This window comes from Lipophrys pholis (assembly GCF_963383615.2).
Source record: "Lipophrys pholis genome assembly, chromosome: 19".
Taxonomy (NCBI): Eukaryota; Metazoa; Chordata; class Actinopteri; order Blenniiformes; family Blenniidae; genus Lipophrys; species Lipophrys pholis.
This window is the reverse complement of record NC_137647.1, coordinates 12,698,998-12,720,064: the sequence shown is the minus strand read 5'-3', so window position 1 is coordinate 12,720,064 and position 21,067 is coordinate 12,698,998. Positions and strand designations below refer to the sequence as shown.

Below are 21,067 nucleotides of genomic sequence, written 5' to 3'. Positions count from 1 at the left end.
AGAAAACACAACATTTATATGTGCACATATTAATTATGAAATCCAAACCGGAACTTGTATTTGGTGACACATTGTGTTTTTTTTTTTTATCGAAACAAAACGCTTCCGGGAAAATACTCATCGACACGCGTGGGCTTGCAAATTGTCTTTTAAGTGCAAATATTTGAGTTAGTCTTGTTCATGTCATGGCCACTTCGTTTTGAACCACGAAGCTTTATAGATAACGCCGTTCCAACCAACGAAACACCCCCTTGCATTCATGTAAGCTGAATGGATAACTATATGTGTCATAGGTGTGGCGGGTGGGCACTACATTACAAACCCGAGAATCGATTATCAAGTGGGTGTTACGGGACAATCCACCGTAGTGTAGGACGACCTCTGGTGGTTGGACTGAGGTAGTGTAGGGCCGGTATATCATTCAGGGATCTTCCATCCTGCACTACTGACTATAGGCAAAGATCAAATTGACTATATTGCACATCTATTGAGGGATATCTTTGAATTTTTATTTGATTTTAACCAACTTTGAGGGTGGGTTTCAGGGAGGCATGGAGTTTAAATACAGGTACGGACAACTATCTCATAGGTGTGGCAGGTGGATACCCTACATTACTTGTATATTAGCAATGTGGCGTGTTGTGGAGGCCAGTGAAAGACACAATTGAGATGTTCATCAAAATGTGTATAAGCAGCTTATGTCTAGCACTGTTACTCCTTTAAGTAGTTCAATATGGAAGGATGTTTACATACAAAAGCAACATAAATCAGGTCTTCAGTATTTGATTGCATCAAGTGAAAGCACTGTATGAACAGCTGGCAGTCAACTTTGTACAGCTATGGTGTAACTAATCAGTCAATTCACATTGATCTATATGTGTAGCATGCAGCTGACAACACAGGGCCTAAAGTCCACTGAACCGTCATACACCCACCACACAATTGTCTTTAAGCAATATATATATATATATATATCCCTTCACCCACCACTATTTTTTAGAAGCATTCTTGATGTCACCGTTTATATTTTTGTGAAACTGTAACCAACATTCACATGACAGTCTCACATATGAACACTAAAATGATGTTCAGTCAACCAAAACAGATACAAAAACAAGAGTTCATTTGGTTAATATGCACTGCAGGTTTTTTATTTTTTTATTACAAGTTTGTTTACTACAGGGTAAAGAGAACCGGGAAAACCCAGGTCAACCTACAGCCAAAACCATTTATCAAAAAACGGGGGGAAAAAAAAGTGGTAAAAAACACTTTGGAGCATTTAAAGGAATAGGTCAGGACAACAATTCCATTCACATCAGAAGACAACCATGTGTAAAATATTCTGCACATTTGTAACAACCACCCTTCTGTGCAGACAGGAAGGGATGACAACCGGGAAAAGCTTCATATCTTCTAGCTGGTTTCCATCTATAAGAAATCAAGAGCAACATTAGAGCACGGTGGGGGAAAAAAGGGGGATATTGAAGTCAGCCAGTCACTATTAGCACATACCCTAGCATTGTAGGCATCTAACTGGGCGTCAAGCTCCTCTGCTGATAACTGTTGCTTGCTCGTGCCACCACGGGCTCCCCTGCCCCTGCCCCTGGGACCGCCTGCACCACGTCCCCCACGACCTCGCTGCATGCCTCCGAAGTTCCCGCCACGACCTCGCTGCATGCCTCCGCCCCCTCTGTTCAGACTGAAAATACAGTTGAGGGTCACCAAGGGTGGACAACACATTGAAAACATTTTGAATGGGACATCTCAATGTCTACTCACCCCTGCATAGGTCGCCTCTGTGTGTCAATCTGTGACGTGACGAGTTGTATGTTCATGGGCCGCCCTAATGAGATGGACAATCAATTTAAATTCTCTGACACGGCTTAATAAATAGACCAAAAAAAAGTTTGTGTGATCATAAATGAAAGAAAGATCATTCTGCCCATAGCTTGAGCATAATACCTACCATCCAGTGGGATTCCATTGTACTGTTTCATGGCCTTAAGTGCATCTGCCCTCCTTTCAAAGTGGACATCCGCGGTTCCCAAACTTCTTCCTGACCGGTCATAGTGGACTGCCGCTTTTTTCAGAGTTCCAAATTCAGCGAAGAGTTCCTTAAAGACAAAACATTGGGTCAATATCCCAAGAACATAAAACTCAAGACAGGTACAAATCCAACGGGAGGGTCGAAGTACCTGGATGTCGGCATCTGAGACCCCAAAGTCGAGATTGGAGACAAGGAGCTTTCCTCCAGTTTCCACACCAGCTCCTCCGCCACCCCCAGCAGCACCATTGAAGCCGCTGAAGCCATTGTCGAACATGTCGTGCTGCCACTTATCGGGGAGCTGTTTTGGCTGCAACAGATGAGAGAGAACGCACCTGCTGACTTCAGGATCCCCTTGCCTCTGTCAATCACAGAGTCCACTCGGCTGGGTGTTGGGGCAAGCAGGGGCTCCACTTCCAACAGAGGCTAGGGTGCTCAGCTCCCCCAAGAGGCTCCCCAAAGTTCCCTGCCCACCCCATCACAACAAGCAGGGGAATCAATCCAGACAGAAGAGAGACACAAAACAGCTGGAAAAGCAAGGGGATCACCTCTATGTACATGTATTGAACATGCTACACATTATAAGCCTAGCAGCATTATTTTAAAATTAGATTTAAACCGTAACAACCAACTAAAAACTGAGCAGATATCATTCAATTCCCCAAACCCACCCTCAATCACTATGCTAAGCCCTCAACAACTTCCCAGGCTAACTAAAAATTGCCCATTGTTCTCTTGCCATCTGCGCCTCCAGATCTGATCCTCGGGTACACAGGGGGTCGCCATCTGAAGCAGCGGAGCCTCCAGCGATGCACCAAGTTTCCTGGACCGCCCAAGAGTTCTTTACAAAGCCACGAAGGGGCCTTTCGTGAAGGGGAAGTGTCCATAAGATGTTGTGGATGGGAATAAATAATGGGGGTAGCTCGCCCCCCTCCACGAGCGTGGATTATCTCAGCGTCCATTTTGAGACCACGCCATTTTGACTGGGGCTTTGTTTGGCTCATCTAGATTACCATTCACAATTACAGGCTGGATATATGCCTTGTCTGAAAAATTATGACGGGCGGGGGTAGAAAGTCCACTGATCCATCCACAAAGCAGCGGCCACCGCCGGGAGGAAAGGCGCCGAGCGGCGCTCCCGCCAGCCTCTCCGGGAGAAAAGGCCGCCTGGTCGCTGCGCTCGGCCTTGGAACAAAAAAAAAAAAAAAAAACTACGCTCCAAAAAATAGGGGAAAATCATTTTCGAGCGGGTTTTCTCGATGAAGTGGCATCCTCTCATCACCATCGATCTGATAAAGAGCCGATTTCGACAGTGGATGACTTAACTAATCGAAGGCGCTCGATTCAAAATGGCGCTGGCGTGGCTAATACATTCACTCTCTCCAAGAGGCCTCGTCGTCTTCAAAAATGATGCAACACAAATGGGTCGTGGGAGAAGGGACACACTATGCATACAATTTGCATTTTGCTTAACCGCCCATTACAGAGCTCTCCTCCGAGGAAAACTCGGCGTTTAGGCATCATTTTAAATCGTTTGACTAGCAAGCTGGCTAGAGGATTAGCTAGCAAGCCTAGCGGTGAACAGAAGGATGTTCCCCAGGCATTTTCAGCTTTGCCGAAGGGTTTCCTTTCTCAGCCAACTCCGCTAACTTTCTCATACCCTGCTGTAAGGCGTTGGTCTGCCTCTACCGCGGTTCAGGTTCGGTCGGTTCCTCATGGGGCCGGATCCGCCGCCACGGCCTCCAAATCCTCCGCCGCCGAGTCCGAGACGCCCGGGGCCTCCTCCTCGGCCGCCGCCTAAACCTCCGCGGCCGCGACTTCTTCCGCGGCTCCCGCCTCTCTGCTGCCTGTTCTGCTTGATAATGTCGTCTAAAGACATATCCATTTTATCTGTCATTCTGCTGCTCCGGTAATGCTAAACTGTGAACGAAATATAAGAATATGCCCTAGTCTCGGCTGGTCCCTCTCTGTCCTTTCGAGTCTGTTGTCACTGCGGCTGCTCGAGCACAATGAAAAGACTTTTGTAAATGCGAGAACCCGTTTGTGACGTAGGCTCTACGTAATTGACGTGACCACGTCACGGACAACGCCACTGTGTTGTTCCTCAACTGAAGTCTTTATTATATCATCTGTACACCTGGGTCTGTTCAGGTCATTTATCATATTTTACTGATGCCAAATTCTGCTTTTATTGCACTTTGCGGTTTATGCACACCATCCTCACAAACATCATCCAATCACTGCAGTTAAAATGTTAACGTTTTTGTATTAAACGTTGTCATAGAAGACGTTCAAGGCACGGGGATTTAAGATAGACTACAAATACAACATCTTGAGTGAAGATGTGATGAAACCCAACTTTATGTGTTTTTGTCTGCTGGGGAGCCTGCTGGATTTAATTCGTTCTTGTTTGGGGCATATTAAACAATCTGCCAGGCTCCGAAGATTTAACGTAGTCCGGTGCGCTAAGTCATTTTTTGTATTACACAGGTGCCAGTTTCACCCATAGAGAATCATGATGCTAATAAATAATGCTGTTATTCTTGCTTATTTATTATCCTCTGCTTTTCTTCAATGATCTTTGAGCCCACCAGTTGTGCAAGATGCTTTTGTCTTTCAGACAGCTCCTTCAACCAACAGGTAAACAAAGTTTTCCCCCTGGGATTATAAAAGAACTCTGAAAACCAAAAAAATACTGATGAGAATGCCAAGATACTTGTAGAAGTCTTTGAATTCAAACAGTTCATTATATGATGTGCTTGAGTTTGGTGATTTAATACTTTGTGTTAAATGAATAAGACAAAGTATTAAAACAAACATTTATTTTTTTTGTAAAAATGGGTGTAAATCTGCTACCTTTACATTGGTTAAATTCTAATGTGAAGTTGTACTTTATCAGTTCTCTGTGAAGAAATATTTGGGGAAAGTATATGGATATATATACTGCTCCAAAAATACAAGTTACACTTAATCAAACATTTCAGATTTCGATCAAGGAAATATTCCAAATGAAAATCTTTAATGATTAGATAGTGTAATCTGTTGAGAACAAAATATTGTAAAACAATCCATGAAAATTGTTTTGTATAAATAATGGAACTGTGGAAAAGTCCAACCACAGGTTGATCCAACTATTCAGAGTTTCCTATGGATAGCTGATAATATGGCTTAGTAGTGTGTATGGCCTTCATGTGCCCAGACTGTATGTATTCCCCACAGCATCATGCATGCTTCTGATGAGATGACGGACGGCGTCAGTCAGCTCCTGGACAGTGTGCTATTAGATGATTCATGGTGTCCCAAAGGTGCTCAATTGAATTCAGGTCTGGGAAACAGGGGGCCAGTCAACATGTGCTCCATGTGAACCTGCTTTCTGTCAAGAGAAAAGGGCACTCGTGGTGTCTTTGTCACGTTTGGAGTTGTTTTGCAAATGTCAGGTTGAATGCACGGTGCAAGTTGAAATACTGACCTGAAATAACTACTTTCTATGGAATGAATGTCTTTGCTGGTTTTCCCTATTCTTCTATATTGCATTACGCATATGCAGCCAAAAACATAAACAATACTAACAAATTTGAATATGGAGAAATAACTAAGGGTAAACAAATGTTATGGACCCCAGTTTGAGTGTGGTTGCATGTTCTCACCATACCCGCAGAAGGTTTTCTCCAACAGTCCAAAAACATGTTTGAAGCTCACTGTTCACTGTAATTTACCCGTAGGTATGAGTGTTAATGATTCGTCTGTCTGTGTTCCCTGTGATTGACTGGTGACTTATCCAGAGTGCACCGCCTCTTGATAGACGGAAGGACAAATGTTATGAACCGAATAACAATCAATATTGTCAGTTATAATAAGATACATTGAATTAATGTCTTTCGAATATATGGCTTCATGATCTCTCCTTCCATCCTCTAAACTGCTTCAACTAAGTTAGGGTAGCTGTTGGTGGAGACCCAATAGAAACAATCACACATGCATCCACTAACACCAGAGGCCAGTGTGAAGACACCCATTCACCTAACCAGCATGTGCAGTCCGACAAAGTGTATCTTTGTAAAAACAAGTTTACACTAAGGTATCTTATTAACAACAATACGGCAAATTCAAGTAGGTGGGATGGAGACGCACAGAAGTACTGTAAAAGTCTTTTATTCAACATTTTGTTTCAAGCCTGGGGGAGGAGGGAAGATAAACCAGGGGCAGCATACTCCGGGGCGGGGGCTATATTCATTTAAGACCTTCTGATGGGCAAGAGATGTATAATAAAAACGTTGGCCTTTTAGATTGTGTTTTGGCTTTCAAAACTTGCCCATAAGGTGTATCCAACGTGGCCATTCATTTACTTCTACAATTTATCAATCTAGCTTTCAAAACAAACAAACAAAAAAAAAAAGTCAGCCCTTTCACATTTTCCTCCAAAGTCATAGAAGAAATAGTAGTAGAATTGTATTAAGACTGCAGTCTTTTGTGTCCTGTTGAGAAACAAACAGTTTGTACCTCGGCACCGGATGTCAGGAAGTCCTCATAGAGAATGTACATGTGTTTCGTGGCTTAAAAAAACATGAACCACAAGAGGGGAGCTCTTGTGCTCCCTGAAATCCCAGTTCTTTTCTTCTTCGACACTTGCAGAGGGTAAAGTAAGAAATGGGGTTTGCTATGGTCCAGAGTTCAGAAATGTGTTTTGCATTCTGTGTTAGACAAGCCAACAGGACTAACGGTTCAGGCTGACGAAGGGCTGATGGAGGAAAAGTTCTTGAGGATAGTAGGTGGAAAAAAATAAATGGCGGAATCATGACGAGAAAGACTAGGACTTCTTTGAGTCCTGTGTGTTGCGTTTTTTGAGGTCACTCAGGTCTACTGGTGTGAAAGCTGTAAGAACACACACATAAAAGAAATTAACTACGCAGTCCTCAAATTATTCAATCTTTTGGTGTAACGCAGTGAAAAGCTATTATGCCTGTATTACAGTGGAACTTACAATGTAGGTTTGGATTTGGGTTCTTCTCCACATACTCCTGTGGCCCACGATCATTGCGTTCACTATTTTGTGTTGATCTGATGTCCCGGAGCACGCACTGCCAGGCTGGAACAAGTGAGGATGATATCTCAATTAATACATTCAGGCAATCCTATGCTAATGACATGGTAAGACACTCACACACACACAGAATATTCAATTTATTAAATATTGAGTTTTTTAAGTAACTGAAAGACACGGTTAGATTACAATCCAAATGTCACTGCATCCACCCACCCCACCTTTTTTTAATTTATTTTTTATTAGCAATTCTTCAACTGCATGAGTGCTTCCATGAAACAAGGCCGTAAAAAACTTGATCTGATTCAAACGCCCCCAAAAAAGTTAATCAATGATCGTTTAAATGATCACTGATGCATAGTTTGAGGTTATTAACAAAAATGATCTGATACTAAAAAAGCAAACCATGGTATTTTCACAGTCACATTAAGAAATAAATCAATTCTTATACCTGTCTTTCTGTATGATCGTTTGCAGAAAATGTGACATGTATTTGTACTGAAGATCATGGCACCTTTCATTGATTAGGGAAGTTTAAGATAAACATGTTAACATACAATAACTGTGAGCATATTATTGATAAGACGGTTTTAACATCTTAAATGCTATTTAGTTTAAAAGAAAAAAAAGTTACAGCAGTTACTGATGACTTTGGTTTCCTCAAGATAACACAAAGCGATTGACATACTTACTATCATATATAAAGCGCACATTTTCTTCATGTGCTGGGGTAAAGAGCTCCCCACTGTTAGTAGGGGATCGAGGGCTTGATGTCCGCTTGTAACTGTTCACCATCCTGGGAGCTGATGAGCTTCACAGACATATAAACACCCAGATCAGTAACAGTGCAGACAGTCATCACTTTACACTGTTCTTTCCATTGTTTACTCGTAGTTACACATGAATTATGTGCCTCAGGGTCAAAGCATGCATACCTAAAACTGCATAAATGTATCCTATTTCAAATTATTTATCAGCACTGAGGAGTGGTGATTTTATTCAGACCTGGTCATTCTGTTTGCAGTCTGTACTCGCTCTTCGCTCCTCTGTGGTGAGTGGATTTGACAGAAGCAAAGGTTTAGAAGTCCCCAGCTGAATTCTAACAATAAACAGCGACAACTTGAGTATCACAACGTGATCTAAGAAAATCAGTTCCAGCATCACACAAACACTAACTGCACGCTAAGTATAGGAAGTGGTAAACTATACGTTAGCTACCGGCAACACACTTGCTAGCAACCTTTTAAATGATCGCCTATATCCACTTGTTAGATCACATAACACCGATCATAATAAAATAACTAGTTTATATGAAGCTAAGGCGCACAATGTATAAGTAACACATCCTGACGTTCATTACCAAGACGCTTTGTTTACGTTCAGACTCCATCTGTTTTAGTAACGTTAGCAGCAGTCAGCAGACAGAAACGTGCTTATATTTAGCGATTTTCATGAACAATGATCGGGATCTTGAACAACCTGTGAGTCTCCTTCCTATAGCTATGTCTAACTAACGACACTGACTGACACGAATATTTCATGTAGCTAACTTTAGCCGTGTAGCTCGCTAGCTGTGGGTTCACATTGTCTAGTAGCGCTAGCTAAAAACAGCTAACAACTATTTCGTTAGTACGTCGTGCTTATTATAAACACTTTTGGCAAAGAAGAACTATTTCAAAGCTGCTTCGTATAAAGGCGATAACTTAGTCAACAAACCTTTGTGTAATGGCTCCTTATAATGTCTTTATTCACAGACCAAATGCCGTAAATGCTGCCTAAAACGTTGCCTATGCCAACCAATCATTTCCGGGAAAACAACCGGAAGCGGAAGCAATTCTCCGTATAAAAAAACAAAACAAAAGTACTGTCTTCTTCTTCTTCTTCTTCTGTCATGATGCCTGAATATCATGGTATTTTCTCAAATTTCCCAACAAAAAACTTCACAACAGATTACAAAAATATCAGTAAAGTAAATAAACAGGAAGAATAAATCATCAGTGACTTATATCAACACAAATGGAAAAGTGCTTTTGCGAGGATACGGACATCGTGTCAGTCGGTAACATCCTGTTTAAAGGTCTCTGTTTAATATAATTTTCATACCTCAATCGCCAGAGTGTCCTTCGAGTGACATCAAGGCCCTTTTCAAAATGGTTGTGATTCTGAAGTACAATGACAGAAGACGGCACTAAAAGTGCAATCAAATCACATTTTGAGGCAAACTGGGTCAAAAAACTACAAACAATCTGTCATAGCATCACTGGCAGGAATATGTGCATAGTTACACACTCCTTCAACTTATCAGGGGTCTCCACGACAGACCCATCTCAAAGTCCTTAGTCACTACATCCATGAATCTTCTTGAGGTCTTCCTCTTCTCCTCCTGTGCGGCAGCTCCAGCTAGAACATTCTTTGTCTGATAGGCATATCTACTTTCTCTCCTTGGCACATGTGCAAACCATCTCACCGACGACATGGCATCTGTATAATGTCATTTATAAAATTATAAAATTATTAGATTATTAAAAGATCTTACAGGTCTTGAGTATACGTCAGAATTAATTTATATAAAAAAGATATGCTCGTACAATTTATGACAACAACAGTGATATTGAGGGATGAAACATTTGGTATTGAAATACAGGGCATAATGTACTAGTGGAATTACTCATGTGGAATCTGACCTGCCGAGGTTATCAAAATGAACAAGTAGATTGAAAACAACAGGAGGAATAACTGATTTCACACACCACGGAAGGTTTGCTGTGATATAATAGTGGTCCTGACACCGGTCACATCTTGTGTTTGACTTGTTCAGACATCTTAGGACAGTGTGGCATTCATACTAATCCCAGAATCCTATTTGTTATGCAAGACTTGGCACTCTGCAATATGGAATGAGTGCTACATTTTGTGAGCTGTGATAGTATTTTAATGTTTTTCCTTCAGGCCAGGATAACATACTAGGGCAGGGGTGTTAAATCTGTGGTCTGCAGGCTGACACTGTCCTGGCAGGGACAGTGGAGGGTCCATTCTACACTATGGGATGACCTTGTAGAGTGTAGAAATTCCAACAAAAACACCAACTTGTTCTTTAAAAAACAAATATCAATTTTTTGCTACACAGCCCCAGATGATGCCTATTGCTCTGTAAATAGCATCAAAGGCATGTTGTGAGGTTGAATTTTAAAGACATGCAAGCTAGATATTGCAGAAGTAACGTGCACAGAGGAGCCGCAGACTTTAGTATCAATTAGTCTGAAGAGAAACAGCGGAGCAGATAAAGTGGCAAACTCTTGTCACATTTGGGAAAATCAAATAAAACACAAATTCAACACAGTAGTTACATTTTGGTTCAGATTGTTGAATTTCAACTCGTTCTTGTTAAAAGAAAATTTTATTAAATGTGGCCATTTTAAAAAAATGTACCCGGAAACCTGTGAACAAAAACAAAGGTTAATATTTTGTTGATATTTACAGGTTATCGTCCCATCGTTTCAGTGGCAAAAATGAACTTGTCATCATGGTAGTAGAGCATTGATATGTATTTTTGATTACAATATTGCAATTTTAAGGCAACGACCAAACCTGACCAACCTGTAGATATTCCGTGGGTCATAGGTAGTGTTTACCGCAGTGTCCATAAAGAAACCACACCAGTGAGTTCCTCATATTTAAAAAAGGATTTCTTTATTTATGAAAATGTACAAAAATAGTTTTGAACATAAAATTTATAAGACTTTCATTGCTGGCATTAAAACTACAGAAAAGAAAAGCGATCCAATAGGGAAACTATTGCAATGGAGCCAAAAGAAAATGCGCTTTCTGTGGTTTCACTTTGAAACTTTGATAAAGAATCTTTTTTTTGAATTTTATTTGAATAAACCTCTTCCTGCCCAGCAGTGAGGATACTGAACTCTTTCTGGATAAAACAAACATTTCAGCCAAAAAACTTTTAAATATAAATTAAATATATGAGCATGGTAATATATGGTTTGCTTCGACACAAACACAAATGGCAAAATATACACCCTGGTGTTTTCTGAGGGAGTACATTCATCTGAACAATATGCTGTAACTAAATGATTTGATTGTTAAGTTGTGCCAACATTGAAAAAAAGATAATAGAAGAAAGCATCCACCAGAACAGGCTTAATGAAGGTAAATATATAAAAGAAAAATAACAATGTTAGAGCTGTTTGTGCTACACTTTTCAAATAAAAAAAAAAGCTGTGGCAGAAAAGTTTGTTGTAGTATTGTTTGCTCTTGCTCCTCTTTATGGCAGCTCATCCATTTCTATAAAAAAAAAAAAAAAAAAAGAAAATTCTTTGTGGTTGTTGTCTTTCGAGTCCTTTTGGGATCTAATCACACACAGCCGGTCTCAAACAGTTTGGCGAGCTCTGTGCAGTCTGGGTCGATGAGGTCTGCGGGCTTCTCGCCGTTCTCATTCTCTGCCTCTGTGCTGGCTCCCATAGACAGCAGATAACTGAGAGGAGAATATAGAAGAAATACGATCAAATAAAGTCCCCAAATACACATGCCCATATTTGATAAGAGGTAATATTTTGTGCAGCTCATCTTCACTGGTAACCTCCCTCACACCAGAAGCATTGTTGTAAATCACTTACTTTAAACTCATCTTTTCATTGTTAGACATACAATATTTTGCACAATGATACGTTTTATATTCCTTCTGTTTAGAGCTGAAGTTGCAGTGCACCATCAGTTTTAAACATCCAAACAGTTAAGCGGTCTCCTATTGATCTTTGGATGTTTCATGAGTACAATCTTCACAGGGCATGTACTAATTCTGTGTTTCCAAAGATTGAACCATGTTTATAGAGTTGTTTCTTTGATTCAAAATTACCTGGCTATTTCTGGGTACCCATCACTGCAGGCCATGTGAAGTGGCGTCCAGCCATCCTCATCTCTCTGATGGACATCAGCACCATATTTCACCAGCAGCTTCACCACCTCCAGGTTTCCTGTTAGCACAGCTTCATGTATAGCCGCCATACCTGTAATATCGATTGTTTCACTCTGATCATTGTCATCAAAACAGTTTTAAGTTAAAAATTGCCAATTTGTTTTTATTTTTTATTTTTTTGTGTGGCTATGGCCAAGTGGGAATAAAAACCGATGGCTCCTGGTTGAAAAAAAAGTAGAAGTTGTGCGCTGATTGTGCTCACCTGAGTGGAAAAGTGTGTCCACGCGAACTTTTCTTGCTCTCATGAATCGGCCAATTTGCTCTAAATCCCCCCGTCTAACGATATCCTGGAAGATGATGTCATTGGGGAAGTGCACAGTTCTCTTTGCAGGGGCGACAGGTATGACAGGCGCAGGATTTTCCCGTGCTTGTGTGCGCTGTGTTGAGCTGTAGCGGGACCCTTTGCTGTATGAAGGCGTGTAGGCCGATGTGGATTTGTAAGTGGGCGTGTGATATGACGGGGTGTAATATGTCGTGCTGTACTGGGTCGGAGTGTACTTGGACACTGATGAGTATGTGGACGTGTATGCTGACGGTGTGTAGTGTGAGGGGGTGTAATGGGTGGGGGTGTGGTACGTTGGCGTGTACTGCGAACTGCGCGTGTACGACGACACTGGTACGTGGTAGTTGTACTTCATCCCTGCAATGGTTGTGTCTTTGTCTTCCCCCCCCCCACACACACACACACGCTCAGCTCAGGAGGAGGTAAGTTGGAAATCCAAGGGAACACAACAATCCAATGAAATAGCAGTATCCTTTGCTCTGGATCTTTCTTGTCCTCCGTATCCTTTTGGTTTCTAGCTCCAGACGCTCCTGTTGATACTGGATTGGACCGGTAGTTTTCAAATCCTTCGCTTTGCTTCAGTGTCCAAATTTCCTCCTTTTAGCCTATCTGCACAACTCGGTCCTGCTTGTTGATCATTTCCTTTGTCCGAATTTGCCGTTATTTGCTGTACAGTACATTTGCCGGAGTACGGAGCTGCAGTATGATGGGGGGAGTGAGAGAGGGTCCCTATATACCCTCTGTACTGCTATTTTAAGGCCTAAGATCCAGTGACTTCTGCTTAGAAATGAGCAACCCCTATTTAGCTCCGCCCACTGTATAGTCACATGCCCACTGACACAGTACACACCCCTTGATCATAAAAATATTGACAACCAAAATGTCCCCATTGAAACACAGCTGCTACCATGTAAACAATTCGACGACTTTGTTGAGCTTGAGACTGAAGAGAATCATCACAATATGATCTGTAGCACATATGCATACAATGCTTGAAACAAACTTTATAACCCATTTTGAGCTCTAATACCCAGTTGGATGTGCCACTTCTCTGTGAATCACGATTGGTTTTATGTCAATAATGTGATACAGGATTGGTAAACAAAAACAAATGGCAATGCCACATGATTTCATTTTGATGTGCTGACTTGTGTGTTGTAAGTCAAAGATACTTGTTTTGGATCTGGATGCCCCTTCTCCATTCCTTGTCGTGTTGCATGACCCGCATGTTCATCATGTGACACATCGCCCCCATGTCCAGGTAGAACAGTAAAACTCTCCCTGGAAAGTTATGACCAAAGAGGCCACACCACTACTTGTAGCCTCCAACCTCAAATGCCACTGAAAAGTCACATGGTGGCCAGAAATGTGACATTTACAACACTGAACGTTTGCCATACAGTTCAACACACACAGACAAGATGTGTTGTTGGTTTCTACGACGATGACATTGGAGATTGTAGAAAAAGTCATCTTTCTCACAGCGTGATTTGTGAATGTTGCTGTAACACAGCGGCACCAGCTGTCCTCAGACAGACCCCTAGGAAGGCAGAGCTGGTTATAACTGGTTCACAAAACCTTTGGAAGCAGACTTTGATATTTGACTGAGGCTGCCAGTGGAAGAGGGGATATGGCCTTGCTGCTGTCCTCAGGTTTTTTGTTTCTCAACATAACTCCAGCCACTTAAAGTGAGACCTCCTTTTGGAGCCTCATCCGATTTCCTTCAATACGTTGCTCCCCAGCTTTTGTTTTGAAATCTTCCTCTTTAAAGATATCATTTAGCATCTTTTCACCCACCTTCTCCCTCTTGTTAATGATCATACTATCCTGCATTAACAGTTTCAATGAATGTAAATTCAGAAAACCGACAGATACCCTCATGCCAAAACAGAGTTAATATATTACTGATCATGATATATGTCCATATAAGCAACCCTTCCCAGTTTTGATGGTAAGCAGATCAGAAAAGAGGAAAGTACTTAAACCATTTGATCTCAGCAGGTAATAATCAACTTAGCTGTGTTGTGTTAGGAGTTGATCCCAGCTTTAAATGTCTCTAAACAGGGCAGCAGGGGAAAGTGGATCAGGACTAATGGCCAGCCAAATTCAAGTGGCGAACATTTGAATGCTTGAGGGATAGACTTTTGGAAGCAGCTGTTGGGTTACAGGGTGTCTTTTCTGTCTTTTGGGGTTTCGAGGGTCACGCTTCCTCCAGCTGCTCCTGCTCTGCTGCAGGTACCTCGGAGGGTGAAAATGTTTGTTTGTAACAGTCCAATCTTAGACGTACGCCAGAGCGAGGTCTCACATGTTACGACTTCTTGCTATACTTAGTGTAGGCTGCCATTCCCATACCTACCTGCTCTTCGGCCTGCGTGTCATGATCAGTCAAATAACCAAGAAGTCAGAGTTGAAAGCACTGAGGCGTTCAGAACAGGGCCAACGACAAAAGTGGCTGCTTAAAAAAGGATTCAGAGCTTTCACCTCTGCTGTATATCATCAGCTGCCTTCATATGACCTTTAAATTTGCTCTCAGTGATCAGTGTTTGATATACACTGTATATTCTTCATAAAATTATTCAGCACCAACAAATTAATTCTGCGCACTTTTTATACATTTTGACTGCATATTCTGTTTAAGTATCTGTAAATTACATTTCGGAAGCAAAATAGGTCGCAAATTTATAATTTATTGGAGAGCCCTGTTCAGGGAGCAGGCAGTTAAATTTTAGATGTGAAATACTGACTTCATATTGATGACATTACACATGACATCAAATCAGGGTACTTGGACACTCGCACAGGAAGGACATGCAAACTCCACAAAGAAAAGCCCCAAGTGTAGTACAACTGGAGATTTTTTTCTGTTAACCCATTATACATATGTTTTTTCTTCTATTTATCCATTCATATGACATTGACAGTGTCCACTAAAGTACTTGCTGGATTATTACCTTTTTTTTTTTTTTTTTTTTTTTTTTTTTTCGCCCTTGTCCTGTTCGGCAGCTTGGGCCAACAATATGATGTGATTGAGAGCCTTTGGAGTCAGAACAGGTTTTGGTCTTGCAACAGGGAGAGACCTGGAGTCTCCACCTGTTGCCTTCTCCGTCAGAAGTTGGCATGGCTGCCGTACACGACCGGGGGGGAACGCACAAAGAGAGAGAGAAGAGAAGAGAGAGAAGAAAGTCGAGGGGGGAGGGGTGAGGGGGGAGGGGGGAGGGGGAAGGGGATAACATACAATGTCCTTGTTGTGCTACATATATTATTTGCAATAATCACACTCATCCAAATACTTTCCAACTGTTATTAGATTGAACCAGCCTGAGCAGCTCTATCTAGACAGTAAGATGATTTTCTAGATTAACCAGCCTGAGCAGCTCTATCTAGACAGTAAGATGATTTCCTAGATTTAACCAGCCTGAGCAGCTCTATCTAGACAGTAACGTGAAGCAGGAACATGAAATAACAAAGAGGCAACAACAAAAGAGGAACATGATTTTTAAAGTTTGAGCAAATGATGACAGACAACAAGCAACTTCAGAAGCACCTTTCGTGAGGAGTGAAAGTGTGTGTGTGTGTGTGTGTGTGTGTGTGTGTGTGTGCGTGTATGTGTGTGTAAGTGTGTGTGGCTTGTCCACTGGGTGTGGCCGGAACTGTTGTGGGGGGGACCCGTGGTGACACCCCGGGGTCCGAGGCCACCGCGCCCGGACACCGCCACCCCGGCAGACAGAAGCCCCCCAGGCCCGGGGAGACCCCAGCGAACCACCCCAGAGAGCCCCGCCCCCGCCCAAAAAGCACCCGACGGAGAATGCAGAGAGGAATCCCCCCCAGGCAAGAGGGGCCCACAAGAGAAGGACAAAGGGCACAGGGCCCCAGGCCCCGACCCAAGCCGCCAAGCCGAGAAAAGGCCGGAGCAGGGCCCCCGGGCCGAGCGGGCCGAGAGCCCCCCCAACCCCGGCGGCGAGTCCCACCGCACCCCCGGGAACAGGCCCACCCACCGCCCCCCCCCAACCCGGCAAGGCAGAGACGGCCCCAGCCGCCGCGCCCCGGACCAGCCCCGCCCCCAGACCCAGGAAAGCGAAGTCCGGCGCAGGCCCCGGTCGGAGAACAGTCAACTCTACACCCCCAGGAGCCTCATATTCCACCCGCCCCATAACCCCTCCCCCCGGGTCTTGATTGGGAAACCCAACCCATGACCCACCCCGCACACACACACACACACACACACACACACACACACACACGGAACGGGGGGGGGGGTGATGACTCTCGCACCCTCAGGCCGCCGGCCGGGCCCCCTCCCGGCCACCGCGGTATCCCAACCTCCACCAATCCAACAGCAAGTGGAGAAGGAGCACCGCACCCCAGCCCCCCCACAAGCGCCACGCCCGAGGGAGCGCGCCCCCCGCACTCCAGCCGCACTCACCCCGGGCCGGGGCGGGACCCCAGCGGGAGGTGCTGGGGGGAGCCACGTCTCCCGCCCTTCCCCTGCCCTATATGTGTGTTGGATGTATGTAAGGGTGTGTTTTTGTGTTTTGAAAAGGTGGATGCGATGTGTGTGTCTATGGTGCGGTTTAAAATTGGGGGGTAGCGGGGCCCGGGCGTTCTACCGCTGACAAGCGGCAGAACCCCGAAAGCGGCTTACCCCCTCAAGACCCTGCATGACTAAGTGTGGTTAAAATTGTGGGTGGTGCAAAGTCGGGGGAGGACCCAGACCGCAATTAAGTAGCCTGGACCCCCCACCTAGGCACCGCCCCACTGTTCCCTATTGTGGGGTAATATAAGGTGAGGTAAGGCAGGGAGGGTTCTGAGGGAGGGGGTCCCCCCGTCGCTAGGACCTTGGCCCAGCTGGACCCCCCGCGCTGCCCCACCCCACCCCCCGAGCGGCCGGCCTAGGACCCGGGGGGCCACACCCCCCCAAACAAGGCGCCGCAAGGGGACCCGGGCAGGGAGCCCCCACCCCACCCAACGGCCAGACAGCAGAGTCCGAGACCCGCAGGGCCCAGTGCGAGCCCAGCCGGAGGCCAGTGGCCAGGGCACCCCCCCTCATTCGCCCACTCCACACAGCCCCACACCCCAACCCACACACCCCAACACACACACACGCACACGCACACGCACACGCACACGCACACGCACACCCCTATCAGGCCCTGGAGGTCACTCTCAGTTAACCGTCCATCCAGAACCCGGAGCCCCCCCCCGTCCCCCGCCCCCCCCCCCAATCCGGGAATGAGGCAGACCCGGAGCGCGGCAGCAGGGGCCAACCCGCCCCACCGGGGGAGGGGGCCAGAGGGAGGACCCACCCCCAGCGCCGCAGCGGGCACCCCCACCGGGAAGGGGGAGGCCCCGCACCCCCAGGGCCCGGACAACCCGCCCCCAACCCCCCCCCAGTCGACAGCCCAGCCGGGGCCCGACGCCCAGCCCCCCCATCCCACCCCAGCGGGCCCGACCCCGGCCCAGAGCAGAGCCCCCCCCACACCCCCGCCCAGGACTCCCCAGGCCAGGCCGTAGCCCCCCAGCATAGACGCTAGGACACCCCCGAGCCCACAGAGCCACCAACCACCAAAGCCACGACGCCCCAGCCACGGACGGTCCCAAGAGCCCCGGGGTGGAGCCACTACCCCCCCCCACAGGGCTACATGGTGTATTTAATTATTGGGGACCATGTGGACTCAAATTGTGTCAAATGATTTTTCCTACAAGCAGACATTCTCTCCAATGTGATGTGGTCTAGAAGTAAGTTTTTAAATAACTTTATTTTCAAATTACTTTTGGATTTCCAGTTCATGAGGATCGCCTTTTTTGCGACGCTTAGGGAAACCAGGAGCATGCAGGACTCATTTTTTTCTCTTTTAATTTCTGTGAGATCTCCTAACAAGCAAAGTGAAGGTGAGACTGGAATAGGGTGGCCCAGGCATAACGATAAATCTTCACAAATCTTTTGCCAGAAGGTTTGGACTGGCGTACACAGCCAAAGTGCGTGTAGATAGGTATCTGGGAGATCACCTGTGCAGTTTGAACATATGTTAGTGGGAGTGAGCCCCATCTTGAACATCCTTTGTCCCGTGTAATGAACTCTGTGAAGCATCTTGTATTGTATGAGCTGTATATTGGGGTTTTTGCTCATTTTGAATGTATTTGTACAGATTTCTGACCAAAACGTTGGGTCTCTGTTGATGTTGAGATCTTCTTCCCATTTGAACGTGGGAAGGGATATTGAGATATTTGAACCTGACAGGATTGAGATAATTTTAGAAAGAGGTTTAGGTGCTGAGATCTTCAGGAGGTTTGTCACTGTCTGAGGTAAGTTCAAGTTAATCTGTTCTAGTTTGAACTTAGTTTGTATTATTGACTTAAGCTGAAGATATTCCAGATAGTTGTTTTGACTGATACCATATGTTTCTATTAGCTCATTAAATGGAATAAAAGAGTTATTGGAGATAAGTTGTTCTAAGTGTCTTATTCCTTTATTTTGCCATCTTGGGAAGTTTATTGGTTTTTTTCTTTGCAGGATGTCGGGATTGTTCCAGATGGGTGTGAGTTTGCAGGGAATGAGTGTAGATCCATTTATTTTAAAAAAAATTCCCACCAAGCTGTCAGCGACGTGTTTATATTGATGCTTTTGAAGCAGCTGTGCTTTTTGATGACTGGATTATTACCTTAACCACACAGCTTTTTTAATTTTTTTTTTGCCATTTAACATAAATTGGGAATTGTTATCAAACTTTATGATCAAAAGCCCTGACCCCCCCCCCCCCCGAAAGTTGAAAAACATTGAAAAACATTATTTACAGAAGCACTTGACGAAACCTGCTATTGTGTGCATTTTGAAGTTGTCAAGTTTCTGAGAAAATATATTTGTATTTGTATTTGACTTTCTACTGTTTCACTTTGCTGTAGCGTCTGGATGCTTTCGGCTATTCAGAGATAAACCTTTCAGTGGACGCATGCTGAAGCCAAAAGAACAACAATTTTAATAACGAGCTGTCACACAGGCTTATCAGTGGGCTATACGTGTTACAAAAAGGCCGGTGACAAATACTCTGACACCCTGACTCACGTGATGTAGGTAAGGTTGGACGTGACTTTTACTTCTAAAAATAAGAGCTGTGAAGCATCCTGTCTGTGTGACATGTAATGAAAGCAGGCCACCGGCCTCACAAACACTGTTGTGCAAAAAGGGAATATTCTCTTCCTTTATCATCTAGTTTGAACCATGTATGTTTGTTTTCTTACAAATGGGTGTCACAACTTAAAGCTTTTAATAATTACAAACAATAGTAAGGCACAGTGAGTTCTTGCAGTAAACCATTTCACAAAAAAACAACATCACCCCTGGCCTTTTCTCAGAAATCAGCCCACCCACTGGGGCCCTTCCAGCCCCATGGGTGACAACAGGAGTGGTGTGACTTTTCATTGGGAGCAGCATGTAAACATCACCTGGATGACTGCTGGTAAGAGTGGTGGGGATTAGTCTGTGTCTGGGTCCATGCAGACCCATTGGGAAATGTTCATCGGGGCTGAGAAGTGTCTGGTTACTGCACGCGCAGTGCAAAGAAAGTTGCATACTAAATCAGGAGGTAGTAATCCTCTGTCATTTAGTGAGAAAGAGGGATACTCTCTGATGCCCTCTGCACTGGGGATGGCTCCATGTTGGGAAACTCCAACTGAGAAGCAACAACAGACTAAACTGAAACTCTGTGTCAGCTCTTTGTGATTTAAATAGACTCATATCCAGTCTCAGCTTTTAAAGAAATAACCTGGTTTGCTCGACACTTGCTCAACATTACATCAATTCAATTTGTTTTGGTAGATCTTGTGATTCCAAAATGGTTCCAGCCTGGTTTCCAGCAATACATCTGGTTTCTCTGTTCTTCTCGCTTTCATTTGAATCCGTATTGGATTTAATACTGAACATATGCACCGGATTCAAGATTCAATTGATTGTAAATCAGACGTGTTAAAAAAGCAGAATACACAAAGAGATAGTGGAGTCGTTAAACATTTTTGTCTCATACCAACAATGTCCTCGGTTTGAGTGCAGGTAAACGTTTGGGAGCCTTTCTGTGTGGAGTTTTCATGTTCTTCCTGTGTGTGCATGGGCTTTCTCCAGATAAACTGGGTTCCCTCCACAGTGACAAAAACTTGCATTTGGGGCAAATTAGCCACTCTTAATATTTTGTCACTGGTGTGAGTCCTTGTTTGTCATGTGTATAACCAGTATCGGTTATTTTCAATATATATTTACAGACAACTGATGTAACAGCAGACAAAACTGCCAAATCTGAGGCACATGCCACTTTGGAGCACAAATACTGTATATACCATAGCGTTTGAACAGAGTTAATGTGAGATCAATAACACTTTAAATGAGAGCGCTTCCTCTTTTCACCCTCTCAGCGCTGTAAACGCTCCTGTCTAATTATCCAAATGTAGCCCTCATTTATATGCAAAAGCTCGTTTTATTGAGCATCATGAATCCTCGTGAGCCGGAAAATTACAGGATCAATTGGTGTGAGAGGAATTCACAACCAGAGCGAGGAGTCAGCCCACAGAGCCAACTCAGCCCATTGGGCGAGTCGGCCATAAGTAAATTGAGCCATTTGCCGTTGAAAAGGAGCCCAACAGCCATCTGGCCCCGCATGCATGGCATTGCCCTCGTGGTTCCCATGCCTCCGGACTCTTAAGTTGCTGAAGCCCTCCAGTCATGAG

The 21,067-nt window shown here is 44.2% G+C and overlaps 3 protein-coding genes across 4 annotated transcripts; all 3 read right to left on the bottom strand.

Moving 5' to 3' along the window:
• Window positions 1-1,010: 1,010 nt before the first annotated feature.
• Window positions 1,011-4,094, bottom strand: alyref (Aly/REF export factor). Its single transcript, XM_080487878.1, has 6 exons — window positions 3,705-4,094; window positions 2,196-2,354; window positions 1,967-2,114; window positions 1,780-1,843; window positions 1,513-1,699; window positions 1,011-1,428 (listed from the first exon to the last, which is right to left on the bottom strand). The coding sequence occupies exons 1-6, from the start codon at window positions 3,939-3,941 to the stop codon at window positions 1,414-1,416; spliced, it is 810 nt and encodes a 269-aa protein (XP_080344004.1). The 5' UTR covers window positions 3,942-4,094; the 3' UTR covers window positions 1,011-1,413.
• Window positions 4,095-6,181: 2,087 nt separating this feature from the next.
• On the bottom strand, window positions 6,182-8,887 carry mcrip1 (MAPK regulated corepressor interacting protein 1). Of its 2 annotated transcripts, none has more exons than XM_080487871.1 (5): window positions 8,802-8,887; window positions 8,091-8,184; window positions 7,778-7,896; window positions 7,026-7,130; window positions 6,182-6,916 (listed from the first exon to the last, which is right to left on the bottom strand). In XM_080487871.1, the coding sequence occupies exons 2-5, from the start codon at window positions 8,096-8,098 to the stop codon at window positions 6,852-6,854; spliced, it is 297 nt and encodes a 98-aa protein (XP_080343997.1). In that variant the 5' UTR covers window positions 8,099-8,184; window positions 8,802-8,887; the 3' UTR covers window positions 6,182-6,851. The 2 variants fall into 2 exon arrangements, with proteins under 2 accessions (XP_080343997.1, XP_080343998.1); XM_080487872.1 differs by having other exon boundaries at window positions 8,091-8,131; window positions 8,802-8,878.
• A 1,864-nt stretch (window positions 8,888-10,751) lies between these two features.
• Window positions 10,752-13,060, bottom strand: ppp1r27a (protein phosphatase 1, regulatory subunit 27a). Its single transcript, XM_080488532.1, has 3 exons — window positions 12,275-13,060; window positions 11,953-12,103; window positions 10,752-11,571 (listed from the first exon to the last, which is right to left on the bottom strand). The coding sequence occupies exons 1-3, from the start codon at window positions 12,708-12,710 to the stop codon at window positions 11,451-11,453; spliced, it is 708 nt and encodes a 235-aa protein (XP_080344658.1). The 5' UTR covers window positions 12,711-13,060; the 3' UTR covers window positions 10,752-11,450.
• Between the last annotated feature and the right edge of the window lie 8,007 nt (window positions 13,061-21,067).